Here is a 14,515-nt window from a genome sequence, read left to right as displayed (position 1 = left end):
TCTTTTAAAGTCAGTACCTGTGCAGCAACTTCAGAGGGTGACTTCAAAGACTGCATTCCAAACTGCTGAACAGGCAATACCCCCGCACTTTTAAAAACATATCTAGACAATTTGGAAGCCATTTTTGTAACAAGTTAACTTTTGTTACTCACTTTCACTTTTCTAGTCCATTTGCTACTTTATGGTTTGACTGTTAAATAACCAAGTCTTATAAATCACATTTATGCAGCTCCAAATTTTAATTAATTCTGTTAAGGTTTTAAAAATCCAGTTTACAAATTCCTCCTCAGTATCCAGGCAATCACTTTCACTTTAGAGAAAAACACTTTCACTTCTTGTTACAAAAAAGTCACTCAGACACCATCTTCCCCTTCTCTTAGAACAATTGTTGAAACATGAAGAAAGTTAAAATTCCGGAGTTAAAGGCTTGTACTTGCTGTTTATACAACTCCCGCATCAGCTCTGCCTGCTTCAATCATTCAGGATGACAACCAGATCCGGCAGGGAATGGATTCAGCGTCTTGTTCTGCTTAAAGCAGAAGAGTCCTCTGATCCGGAGCATTCCCAGGCTTCGGGGGAACTCTCACCCTTCAAGCCCCAAAACAAATGTCCTGGGGCTCTAGGGGAGCTTTACCCCTACCTGGAAGCTCCCCCTCCCCTCTTTGCCTGAGGAGAAGGGTTTTCAGGCCGCGGAACAGCTGATTTTCGGCTGTTCCGCGGCTTAAACGGAGACAGAGGGCTGGCGGTCGATTTTGACCGTCCGCGCCGCTGAAGCGCCACCCGGAAGTCCCAAAGCTTGATGTTGATAAATGGTTTATTTATAAACTGAGTCACTTGAATATATGCATGGCCTCTCGGCGCAACTTTCATGAACTAATCAATCTACCCAGCATAATCAATCAGCATCCCAGGGAAATAGGGTTTATAATCAGATTGCAGAGAAATTCAGATTGGAGCCCACGATTTATGTTAACCCTGATGCTTAATGCTCATCGTGTTCATCATACAATGATCCAAAGAAAAATCACATACACAGGTTGTTGTGGTTGTTGTTGTTTAAAAAAGACTGTTCCACTTTTTACAATCAGTGGCAAGTCCTAGAGCTTGCCCTATACTCAGGCTTAATCCAGAGCATATTAAAAGAACTTTAATTACGTAGATGCAAACTGCATTTCGCACAGGCTCAGAGAAAGTGGAATGATGGATGGAGAATGTAAAGAAGCACAGCTCTCAGAGGCTCTTTTCCCAAGGTGGCTGTGAAGGGCTAAACATATATGAAGTCAATAGATAAAGCAATAATCAAATAGAAGATAATGACTCCCCCCATTTTAGATGGAGTACTGCTTCATCAACCCTAGCCCTTTTTCGGTAGAAGGTATTTGCATTTTCAGTTCAAAGCTAAATACTATATCTTAGCTGCCTGAACATATCTGATTAAAACTCAACCTGCTTTCAAGTTCAAAATGAAGCCAGAAGTAAGTAATACTGAATATCAAGTTTACATCCAGGGACATATCTTAATCTTCAGTTTAGTCTGCATTTCGTATTAGTGGCTCATTGTGGTTTATGATGGAGTTTTAATCAGAAACAGGCTCTATTTCTTTCTCTCCTTTTCACTTTTTGGTAGAAGAATAAATGTGATCTCTCCTGGGACTTGGCACTGCAACAGGCAACACAAAATCCCACCAAATTGCCCTTCACAACTGTCTCGCTTAAGAACAGAAATTTTGGGGTTCAGTTGTGCTCATAGTTCGGGGAATAGCTGCAGTTGCCAGCCAATTCTGTTGGACCATTCATTATCAGGTTGTTTTGCCACATGTTAACCAATCCTCAATGTCACATCCTTGATGTATGTTGTTAAAAGGATTTGGCAATGAGTGGACATAAGATATTTCAACTCCAAAACAGCAGTTCATCGTCTTGCTGCTGGCCAATTCTTGATCTTCCTCCACCATTTCTACTGTGATTACGAGTTCTTTCATTTCAGCTTCTTTTTTATTCTCTCCTTTAATCAACCTACATTCTTGTATTTTTGGAGGGTTATTCGCTAGCTGCAGCCAGAACTGCACTGTTGTTTCTTTGTCAGGGGTTGACTGGTTCATTGCAGTCTCTCTATTGAAGGATTAACAGAGATGTTTCTGATTCGACGGAAGTCGGAGGTTCTGCTTATAATGTGCAAGTCGAGCTTTGAATCTGCTGATCTACTTGCCTACAGCTATTATTTGCTGCATTATTATTATTTCCAGTGCCTCCTTAAGCTTCATCGTTTCTAGGTGATATTTCTTGATCAGGTATTTTTTTGTTGTTGTTTTCTTGTTCCTCAGCTTCATTTCTTTCATCTGTTCTAGCTTACTTGCATCTGACATATCATGCAGATCTTAATTTTCCAGCTTGATCTTCGTTTTTGGTGGTACACTGCCTGGATTTTTTTTTCTTGTTTTTTGATTTTGCATTCCAGGTATTCAATTATAATTGCAGCTGTGCTGTACATTAGTTGGTTGGTTTCTTGTGGTGAGCTGGTGCTTATATTTGTTATTATGGTATTGGCATCTTTTAATCTTATTTTAACTGGGGTTTTATTTATGTAGGGACAAATATAATTTTTTTTAATTTGTTTTTAACTTTTGTATCTTGGTTTTTTAATCACCCTGTAAACCGCCCTGAGTTCTTCAGGAAAGGGCAGTATATAAATGTAATAAAATAAATAAATAAATAAATAAATAATACTTGTACTAGCTGTTTCTTTGGAACATGCTTCCAGGCAGGCAGTCATATTCTGCTGGTTTTGTAATCTAGATGTATTACAAAGTACGAGTGGTTTTGAGGTGGGCCTCCTGATAGAGGAACAGGGTAACTGATGCACAAGATAGATCTCTGCAAAAGGTTCTCCTTGGTAGTGCTGCTATCTGCTACACCCTCCCTCTCATCAACACTGCCTGGGACCAACTATGGAAAAAGAAGGCGAACCACTGTGTGCCCCTCTCTTCTAGTCCCTATAGGCAGTCCAGAAGGAAAAATGAGCAATGGTACCAAAAGCGATAGTGGGTGAAAATAGTTGCACCATCCTTGTCCCAGCTCTGCCAATGGCCATCTGGATTTGCCAGAATCAGTTGCCAAACTTCAAAAATATACCAGAATACTGTGTGTTTCTATCATCTATCAAGTGGTTGCTTTGAAACTGATGCAAATGTTTCCAACAGGATCAATATTTCTAGGTATGAATCAATGTACACCGATTCAGACCTCTTAATTAAGCAAATGCTTCGTTATCACAGACAGTACTGTATAAAGGTAAAGGTTCCCCCGCACATGCATGCTAGTTGTTTCCGACTCTAGGGGCCGGTGTTCATCTCCGTTTCAAAGCCGAAGAGCCAGCGCTTGTCCGAGGACGTCTCCGTGGTCATGTGGCCAGCATGACTAGACGCCAAAGGCGCACGGAACGCTGTTACCTTCCCACCGAAGTGGTCCCTATTTTTCTACTTGCATTTTTACGTGCTTTCAAACTGCTAGGTTCGCAGAAGCTGGGGCGAGTAACAGGCGCTCACTCTGCTACGCGGCACTCGGGATTCGACCCGCCAAACGGCCAACCTTCTGATCGACAAGCTCAGCGTCCTAACCCAGTGAGCCACCGCGTCCCTTTAGTACTGTATAGATTAACTAATTTGGGGGTTTTTTTTAAGTTACTGATGTATTTTTTGGTTAGCTTTTTTCAAAATTTCGCAAATAGTCTTACGGACCCAGCTAAGGACCATTTCCTCTTGTCAACTATTCTGAACAGTTGATTTGGGGAAAGGAGTAGTGTATTTTTGTATACAGTATTTTGCACAGAATCATCCAGAACTATGATTATGAGGGTGCAAAAGGACAGCTGTGGAATTTCACAACAAAGGCAATGAATGCTATTTCTGACATAAGTGAACCAATTCCTTTGGAAAGATAAGGTAACTAAAATTCTCAAGCAAATTCTGGGCAAATATGCAAAATGAACTAATAACTGAAAATATCAAAAACACAATGAACTTGCTTGGCTTTATCAAATCATTGTATTCTATTTAACCAAACCTGCTTGAATTTAAAAGGTCGACTTGCTTTTTTTAATATGAACAGTACATCATGTTATAATTTCCCATTTTATATGTGTGGGGGTACAAACATTTTCAAGTCTTGCGTGGCACAAGTAGTTTCCACTCACAAATTCCTGAAGCTATTTTCACCAATGTATCTAAAGAGAAGAGCAAAAAACCAGACTGGCAGCCTAGGGCCATACTTTTAAAAATGCCTTAATTTTTATCTATTACACTTCCTTTCTAGGGAGTGGTAATGAAAACTTACCTGTTGACGAATAAGTATCAAAATTCAAAAATTTGACGAAAGTAAAACAGAAACAGCTACTGCAATTCTCTTCAGCTTCAGCTGGCATAACTGGAACTTTTAAGGAGGCATACCAACATTACTCAAGTCATTACACCCCCAGTGAAGAAGGGGTGTCATGCAATATTAAAATTTCCCTCTTTTGAAGCTGTGAAGACTGCAAACCAAGAAAAGGTTAGCCCTAATGCAGAGCTTTGGGAAGGCAGCGGTAAAAAGCAGATCAACTTAAATTGTAAAAGCAGCAGCCCAGCGGCAGCAAAGGAATCAAAGAAAGCAAGACCACAAATGGGCCACAGACCTGATGGGGGATGAATCGCTGGACGTGGAGGAGGTGGGCATAGGGCTGGATGGTGCAGAGAACATGGGCCAGGACGGTGAAAGGGGTGACGTTGGACTTGGATTCTGAGGGCTGCAAGACAGAACCAAACAACTTATCAAGACACAGAAAAGCACGGCACAAACAAACACCCCTCTTTGAAAGCATGACTCAGCAATAATGAGTGCCCCCCCCCCAAATCTGTGGAAGTAAAAAAAAAATCCCCAAATGGAAAAATGGGGAGATTATTTAAAGGGCGGCATTTTGTTTCATTGGAATCTTCCTGTCTCACCCTCAGACCTACACCCAAACAAGCCTTCCCAGCATTCCATTCTCCTGTTATACTCTAAGACAAGGATGGGCAACTATGGCCCCTTTATGACCTGAGGACTTAAATCCCAGAATTTCAGAGCCAGCATAATGGGCTCAGGAATTCTGGGAGTTGGAAGTCCACAGGTCATAAAGGGGCTGTAGTTGCCCATCCCTGTTTTAAGAAGATGCTTCCCTACTTACTGCCTTTGGCAAGGAGATCCCAAGACCCATGATCATCTCATTTTACACTGTAACTCATGCTTTCCCCTCTGCTCCCCCTGCCCACCTCTTTTATTTCAAATTTCCCTCACTGATTACCAGAAAATGCTGGTCCTATTTTTATACAATTAGTAACCTTTGCAAGAACCTGCTATGGTAGTATGTTCAGGAAAAAAAGGGACTATTCTCTGGGTCACAATGCATAGCATGTGAAAATGATTTCCTGTTTACATTTGTGAGTAAATGAGCCTTGCATGCTGGAAACCCAGAGGGATTTGTTTTTACTAAACAAATAAGTTGGCAGGTGACTCTGCTAGTGTAAGTGCTAGTCTAAGACAAGAACAGACAGCTTGCTTCCAATCAAATTCGACCACCACCAGAATACAAATTAAAGACAACCCCCCCCTATGCATTTGCTAGATTGAGAAATAACTGAGATGAAAAGCTAAAAACTCCATAGAGGGTTTTTTTCCCCTATGCAGACAGATTCACAGATATAAGCTGCGGTACATATTCATAAACCACATTGATTTAGCTAATGGAAAGCATACTAGTCTTACTGTAATTCTTTTCAAGTCCTTAAAAAAATATCAGCTGAGAAATGCATACAGAGACAAGCTGTGCCAAGAGAAGACCAGGATTGTTTCATGTGCTCAGGACATAAATAAGATTCTGTAGATATGAGCGCTTAGAAGTTCAAGTAGTTTCCCCCCTACTTAAATATAAGAAATAGTTTGGAAATGTGATCCTTCACATGCAATAGGATCTTCAGTCTAGGCTTTAGGGCTGTTTCAGTAATATGCTGCCACAATGAGTAGTGGCTTAAATGAAATCCTAACAAGTTCCATGGCTTGTTTGGACTGGAGTGAAACTACAAAACTCGCTTTGCTCCTTCAGCATGAATTACTCATGGCATGCTTTCCTGGAAGGGGGGGAATGGGGAGGGGCTGAAAACCTGGAAGGACTTGCACATGTCAAATTTCAAATCAATTACAAAAATTCTCAAAGAGAAACAGGACATGTGTGTTAACACACAGTCTTTCAGCTCCATATTATCTGCCCTAGTGGCGCAGATTAACCAAGCGTCCAGCCCATTTGCAGCCCTATGGAGAGATGGAAAAGAAAATTACCTCGGGGTCTTCTGCTTGTGAAATACGTATCTAAGCCTTTTCCCATGCTGAGGAGCACAATAACCTTGCCAAAGCCAAAGTACTTTAACACCTGAGGCAAAAAAATAAAATAAAAAAATCCTGCAAGCTGCTCTCCCTTGGGGGGTGGGGGGTGCAGCATATCCATAATAATGACAGCTGTCACAGGCCGTTTTTCGCGGCCGCACTGACAGCTGTCAAAAGAATTACGCATGCGCAATACGCCCGCGGCCTGCCAGAGACCGTCTACACGCGGCCGTTTGACAGCTGTCAAACGCCGCACATGCGCACTGCCAGCGAGCTGTCAAACTGTGGGCAGCCCACAGCGGCAGCCGTGAACTGTCAAAACTAACACATGGCGGGCGGTCAAAACACCGACCGCCCGCCAAAACCAGCTGACGGGATTTCCCCCAAGCTAACGCGCTTGCGCTGTCACCAGGGGAAATGTCAAAACTGCCAGCTGACCCATTGGACACCGTCCCTCGGCGGGAAAAGTGCCTGTACCTGATTTGCTGTTCCGTTGACAGCTGGCCTATATAAGGCATGTTTGTTCCGCTCTCTTTTGTCCGGGCTAAGTTAAATAAAGGCTGTTAACCGAAGACGCGTCTCCCTCGTCCTTCCCTGCCGCTAAACCACCTGGCGACGAAGGTGGGATCCCGGTACTAGCTGAAGTCACGGCCCAGAAGCGTAAGCAGTCCAGTCAATCGCTGAAGTCACGAGCTGTCACCAACTGGACAAGCGAGCTGTTCTGGTGCCACTGTACCGCAGACCCAGCATGGCAAACCTAGGGCACGTGAGGGAGTTCGACGTCCGGCACCCTGAAGGATGGGAGTTGCATTGGGGCCAGGTCGAGGGGTACCTCCTCGTGAACAAAATCACGGAGGACCGCCACAAGGCCGCCGCATTCCTATGCCTCAGCGGGCCAGCAGTTTATGACATCGCCGTCGGCCTTTGCAGCCCGGACCCGGTCGCCACAGTACCGTACGCCGAGCTCACAGATCGCCTCAGCAAACACTTCATGCCGAGGCGGTCAGAGCTATACTGGCGACTCTATTTCGCCCGGCGGAAACAGCAATCTGGTGAACCGTCCACCGCCTTCATCGCCGCCGTCAGGCACGCCGCCCGCAAATGCCATTTCCCCGACCTGGAGGACCGAATTCGAGATCAAGTCATCGCCGGTCTCCAAAACGTGCGCCTGCAGAGGAAGCTTGTGGCAAGGCCCACAATGGACCTCGCAGAGCTCACCCTGGAGATAATGGCGTATGAGGACAGCCATCAGGACGAACCTCAGACGTTCGGCGACAATTCAGGCGCCTCCGTCCATCAAGCCAGGGAGCTCGACCAAGGGCCACCGGAGCCTGACTCCGGGGTCGACGCAATCCTCTCTCGTTTCAATCGGATGGTCGCCAGCCGTGAAGGGAACCGCAACCAAGACCGACAAACAGCCCCCAACACGAAGAAGGCACAGTCCAGCATCAGGGCGAAGTGTGCGAGCTGTGGTGGGGGCCATGCTAGAGCCACTTGCAGGTTTAGGAATGCGAAGTGCCACGGCTGTGGCAAGACCGGCCACATCCGCTCCGCTTGTCGCAGCCTAAACCGGGAGACCCTCCACGACCTTGACGAGATCCCCGCAGGTAGGACTGTCCTCCCCCGCCCTCCCAAGGGGATTGTAGGGTCCGTATTTTCCCTAACCAAATCCCCCGCAAATCACCTCCCCAGAGCCAAAGTCAGAGCATGGGTCAAAATCCAGGGAATCCCCTGCGAAATGGAGGTCGACTCAGGGTCCTCCGTTTCCATCCTGTCAGGGGACACGCTCCAGCGGATAGCTAGCAAAACCAATCACCGCATCCCCATCCAACCCTCCAAGGTTATGCTGGCAGATTTCCAGGGCGCGCAAATAGACTTAAAGGGACAAGCCACTCTGAAGGTCGATTTTAAAAAATTTTCAGGACACCTAACGGCCCAAATAACCGAACAACCCAGAACCAGCCTCATCGGACTGGACTGGTTCGAGGCATTAGGCATTCGCCTCGAAGGGACCAACCGTATTCACACCCATTCGCTAGAAAACATCTGCAAAAATTTCGCAGATGTTTTTGATGGGTCACTGGGTAAATACAACGGGGCCCCCATCGACCTCAAGCTCAAACCTGAGATAGGACCAATTAGAATAAAAGCTAGGAAAGTCCCTTTCGCCCTAAAACAAAAAATCGACAAAGAGCTAGACCGCTTGCTCAATCTAGGAGTCCTAGAGCCCACTGACAGCGGAACTTGGGAAACCCCAATCGTGACGCCTGTCAAACCGAATGGGGAAGTGAGAATATGCGCAGATTATAAAGCAACCCTGAACCACGCGCTCAATCCCCATGCGTACCCAGTCCCATCAGTAAGGGATGTCCTCTCAGAAATTGGCTCCGGCTCCGTTTTTGCCAAATTGGACTTAGCACATGCTTTCCTGCAACTCCCAGTAACCAGGGAAACAGCAGATGCCCAAACCATAGTGACTCACAGGGGGGCGTTCAAAGTGAATCGCCTCCAATTTGGCATCTCCGTGGCACCTGGAATATTCCAGGAAGTTATGGAACGAACCCTTAAAGACATCCCCGGAGTCTGCCCGTACTTTGATGACGTCCTCATCGCGGGCGACTCCACCCACACACTAGCAACCAGGCTGCACGAAGTCCTCACAAGGTTCCGGGCAGCCGGGCTAAAACTCAAATGGGAGAAATGCTCAATAGGAGTTCCCTCTACAGACTTCCTAGGATATAGAATAGACGGCAAGGGCATTCACCCCACCAATTCCAAAATACAAGCAATCAAAGCAGCCCCCCCCCCCAAAAAATAAAACGGAGCTTCAGGCATTCCTGGGGCTCCTGAACTTTTATCACTCCTTTTTACCTGGAAAAGCCACAATAGCGGAGCCCCTCCATAGGCTGTTAGACAAAGGAGCCCCCTGGCATTGGACCTCAGTGCACAATGACAGCTTTAAACAGCTGAAACATTTGCTCTCTAGCGATACCACCATATCGCATTACAACAAAACCAAACCTTTATGCATCGCCTGCGATGCCTCACCTTATGGCATCGGGGCAGTCCTCAGCCACTCCTTAAACGATGGCACTCAAGCTCCAATAGCATACTACTCCAGGACCCTTTCAAAACCCGAGCGCAACTATGCACAAATAGATAAGGAAGCCCTGGCCATAGTAGCTGGAATTAAAAAATTCCACGACTATCTTTACGGCAGACCTTTTACAATCTACACGGATCACAAACCTCTCCTGGGCATATTCACATGGGACCGCCAAACTCCCCAAATTCTGTCCCCGCGCATGCTGCGCTGGACCACATTTCTATCCGCATATTCCTATCAGCTGGTTTACAAGCCCGGGAAGGAAATGTCCCACGCTGACGGCCTCAGCAGGCTCCCACTCCCTCAAATAGACCCGGACCCAGCCCCAGCCAGCCAAATCCTGGCCATACAAGAACTCTCGGAATGCCCAGTAACAGCAAAGGACATTGCTCACGCCACAAGTAGGGATCCCGCCCTCAGCAGGGTACTTTCCTGGGTCACATCTGGATGGCAATCTTCTTGCCCCAGCCCCTCCATCCAACCATATTTTGTAAAGCCCCATGAGCTCTCCACCCACTTAGGCTGCATCCTCTGGGGATGCAGGGTGATAGTCCCACCGTGCCATAGAACCAGGGTTCTCCAAACCCTTCACGATGGCCACCCGGGCATCACTAAAATGAAAGCTCTAGCACGCAGTTATGTTTGGTGGCCATCCCTAGACAAGGACATAGAACAACACGTAGCCGGCTGCTACCTCTGCCAGCAAAGCAGACCTGCCCCACCCCATGCCCCAGTACACAAATGGGAAGTCACAACCAACCCCTGGTCTCGCATTCACCTCGATTTTGCCGGCCAATTTCAGGGACAGACCTTCTTGATTATCGTAGATAGCTACTCTAAATGGCTGGAGGTTCTCCCGGTTTCAAGCACCACCACAAGTGCCACCATCCAAGCCTTAAGGGGAGTTTTTGCCACCCATGGTCTTCCAGATGTAATAATCACTGACAATGGGCCTCAATTTACCTCCCGTGATTTTCAGATCTTCACGAGGAGCAACTGTATTAGGCATGCGACATCGGCCCTATTCCACCCGTTGAGTAATGGCCTCGCAGAGGTCATGGTAAAGACCACCAAGGACTCTCTCCGCAGACTGGTCGTCGGGGACTGGCACCTTCGACTTGCCCGCTTCCTCCTCGCACACCACACCACTCCCGTGTCTACCACCGGGAAATCCCCCGCAGAACTCAGATGGGGTCGCTGGCTTGTGACTCGCCTTGACAGACTGCACCCTGACAGGCCAGCAGCAGAAAAACAAAACAGCCTGCCACACAAAACATTTACCCAGGGACAAAATGTCTGGGCTCGCAATTATGGGGGAAGGGATAAATGGACCCAGGGGGTAATTCTCGATCAAACCGGCCCCCTGTCTTACACCATCCACATTGGCGGAGGACTCACACTGCGAAGGCACGCCGATCAACTTCGGCCCAGAGCACCCACTAACACCGCGCCAGAACCAACAGCAGAAAATCCCGACCCCCCCAGCACCATTTACCCAGAAGACATTCCTACTCCCGCCGATCTCCAACCCGACACCCCTGAGGAGGCCCCCGCGACAAACGGAGAACCTCCACCTCGCAGATCCACTCGACCGAAAAGGCCTCCAGCGTACCTGACGGATTTCGAATGGGCCGGAAGCTCGCCAACACGCTCCGACACCAGTTAAATACTTAGTTCATGTTGTATGTTCTACCAAAGGGGGGGGAAGGGGTGCAGCATATCCATAATAATAATGACAGCTGTCACAGGCCGTTTTTCGCGGCCGCACTGACAGCTGTCAAAAGAATTACGCATGCGCAATACGCCCGCGGCCTGCCAGAGACCATCTACACGCGGCCGTTTGACAGCTGTCAAACGCCGCGCATGCGCACTGCCAGCGAGCTGTCAAACCACGGGCAGCCCACAGCGGCAGCCGCGAACTGTCAAAACTAACGCATGCGCCCTGACAGCGGCGAGCTGTCAAAACACCGACCGCCCGCCAAAACCAGCTGACGGGATTTCCCCTAAGCTAACGCGCTTGCGCTGTCACCAGGGGAAATGTCAAAACTGCCAGCTGACCCATTGGACACCGTCCCTCGGTGGGAAAAGTGCCTGTACCTGATTTGCTGTTCCGTTGACAGCTGGCCTATATAAGGCATGTTTGTTCCGCTCTCTTTTGTCCGGGCTAAGTTAAATAAAGGCTGTTAACCGAAGACGCATCTCCCTCGTCCTTCCCTGCCGCTAAACCAGGGGCGGAGGGAGAATACAGTAGTTAAGAAATTAAACTAAGAATTGACTTCCTGCTTGAAGCTACCACACTGTTCTGTGCAACAGCTGAGCTGTACAGCTACAGTCTTATCCCCTGGCACAATGACTGGAAGATACAGGAATTTGAAACATGGAAAACCCATCCGTTCCTATTTCCGCGGTCTTTAACCGTGCACATTAAAATGTTTGCCATTACATTATTAAAAAACGTGCTTGCTTGCTTTACTGTCTGCTACCTCATCTAGAAGAAAAATGCCAGCATATCATGCTGTGACTTTTTTTTTGGCATGTAAGTTTTATTTAAGTTCTTGATTTTATCACACAAAGTAGAATCTGATTATAGGAACTGCTGACAGACCGATTAAAACGTTGCAAAAGAAGGAACGCTTCACTTCCTTGGTTATACCTACAATCATTCATTCACAGCTGCAACAAACACAGAATATACAAACGGGACTGAACTTAGATAATTTTACAACATTCCTGTATACGTGGGTTTTAACAACAAAAAACTAAGGAACGTGCGAAGCATGTTGAGACTATTGACTATCAACTTGGATTTTCCACCTTATGTTCAGGCTTAGACATCCTAGAAACAGACTTGTTAAATCTGAGAAATTAGAATGCCACTGCCAATTTCTCTGCAGAGTTTTTGAGCTCCTTTTTCAAGATTGCGGCTGTGGCATATGCTAAAGTCAGAGGAATCTGATTCCATTTCCAAAGGGAAAATACATTTTTCAAATACCAGAATGATCACCAGATCAAAGCTAACATTGTAATAGTTAATTCTATGTATGCTGAGTTAGCTGTTGGAGAGCTACAGTATGAGATGTCAGCTCAGCAAAAGATAATTCATTCAATGATTTAAGGTGCATATATATTGCTTCATAGCAGTGATTTGGCACAAGTTTATTTTAAAAAATTAAAATGACTCAAATAGAAATTTACAAATGCTGCACATTCCATGTTAACTGAGGCCAGAAACTGCAGTTGAGTTTCTTATCGCTGTTCTTGGTTTGGCCTGCATTCAAACATTTTGCTATGAAAGCAATATGTAAATATGTGCCCAGAGCTGAGCTATTCAGTTCTGAATAATATTTAACCCGCTAAATTCTTATCTGAGACAAATCAACAGTTACAGAAAAATACTCTTCATACCATTAAGCTCTTTGCTCTGTTTAGCACCTTGGATTTTGCACACCCTCGTTATCTGTGTATACACAATGCACATCCAGACACGTCCATGATACTTTCAAGTAGACTTCTTCTCCATGGAAAAATCACAACAAACAACAATTATATAATGCTTTCCAATTGAACACAGTATGAATTGCTTCTTACTATATGGTACCAACTATCTCCATATCATGAGAAATAATCCATATGTACAAAGGAAATTAAGCTAAGGAAATTAAGCCCTGTCAAGTTATTTGCTCCTAGATCACTATCATTCACTGCAACCTCAATTTTACAAAATGATTTCTGCACAAAATTAGTACGTGGGGGCCATTTTAGATAGCCCTGAGCTGAAAGCTGGAATATGTATGTAGGAGTTTGATGTTATTTCTTTTGGAAATTTTCACTCCTCCTTACCCTCAACAGTCCATTTACTGATTTTTTAAATATGATATTTACTAATATTTTTAATATTGATCCAGATAACTTTATTTCTGATGGAACAGCATTATCTCTGATCCAGTGCAATGCAGTGCAGTGTAGTATAATCCAATCAAGATTGCTAGCACTGATGATGTTACCTAGTTTGGGAATGAAATGTCTGCAAGAAAATAACTAAGCTCACAGTCCACCAAGGACCCCTCATTTCAACTGTGAGCTACAAATATTCTCCTTTAGTGGTACCAATCCAGTCCAGTACAATCCAGTCTAGTCCAGTCAAGTTCAGTCCAATCCAATCCAATCCAATCCAATCCAATCCAATCCAAGGTCATTAAATCAAGTGAACGAAAAGACTCCTTCCAAAATAAAAGTAACTAATACATTAGATTTGCTAATGATATCTTTCAATAATTTCACTACACATCCTACTTTTGAAGCAAATACAAAGTTCAGAGTGTATTTGGCCAAGCCACAACTTTATGTTATTTACTACTGATAGCTGGTATTGGAAGAAAAAAATTGAAAATGATAACTGAACACTGGAAACTATTAAAATATGATAACCGTTGGGGCTAGATACCAAGCAATTTTAGATGAAATAACAATAGCTTTCTGAATAATAGAATTGCTTACAAACAATAACTGCCCTCTTTTCACTAAATAAAAAAAATATCCTGGATATCTTTTAAAATATACTTTATAGGAACCAGAAGACAACATGATGCCTATGTTTTATATTGGATTTCTGTGTCTTCCTGTGCAATTCAAGGAAATGGACAGTTTGAAAGTTGCTGTTGGCTTCTTTCCAGGTTTCTTGTGGGAAAATATCTTCATCATAAAAAAGGAGTTCATAATTTGGCACCAGAAGAGCATTCTTGTCCAGATTAGAACAGTTTTTAATATAAGTCATAGTTTATGGGCAAACTTGTTTTAAGTAGGGGGGGGTCTATTCAAGACAGATTGTAACCTCTAGTTCAGAGGAATATAGCATGAACATCAAAGAAAGCAATGGAGGGGCAGATAAAAAATGAAAACTAGGACTGAGTGAATTTTGCAAGCCAAACTTTTTAAAAATGAAAGAATGGATTTAGGAGAGCATGCTGACAGAAGCAGCAAACTCCTGCAAGGGCCCACATCTGTCTTTATACAGTA

At 45.0% G+C, this 14,515-nt stretch overlaps 1 protein-coding gene across 3 annotated transcripts in view; it reads right to left on the bottom strand.

The window, feature by feature from the left end:
• ARHGAP26 (Rho GTPase activating protein 26) overlaps positions 1-14,515 on the bottom strand; it is a 295,272-nt gene that overhangs the window by 16,060 nt on the left and 264,697 nt on the right. For all 3 annotated transcript variants that reach the window (XM_083353575.1, XM_083353577.1, XM_083353576.1), the window contains one exon: positions 4,670-4,780. In XM_083353575.1, the coding sequence (XP_083209701.1) occupies positions 4,670-4,780 (111 nt within the window). The remainder of the gene's footprint in view (positions 1-4,669; positions 4,781-14,515) is intronic.

The sequence above is a fragment of the Vipera ursinii genome, assembly GCF_947247035.1.
Source record: "Vipera ursinii genome assembly, chromosome: 2".
Taxonomy (NCBI): domain Eukaryota; kingdom Metazoa; phylum Chordata; class Lepidosauria; order Squamata; family Viperidae; genus Vipera; species Vipera ursinii.
Note: the sequence above shows the minus strand (reverse complement) of the source record. Positions and strands in the feature narration are given on the sequence as shown.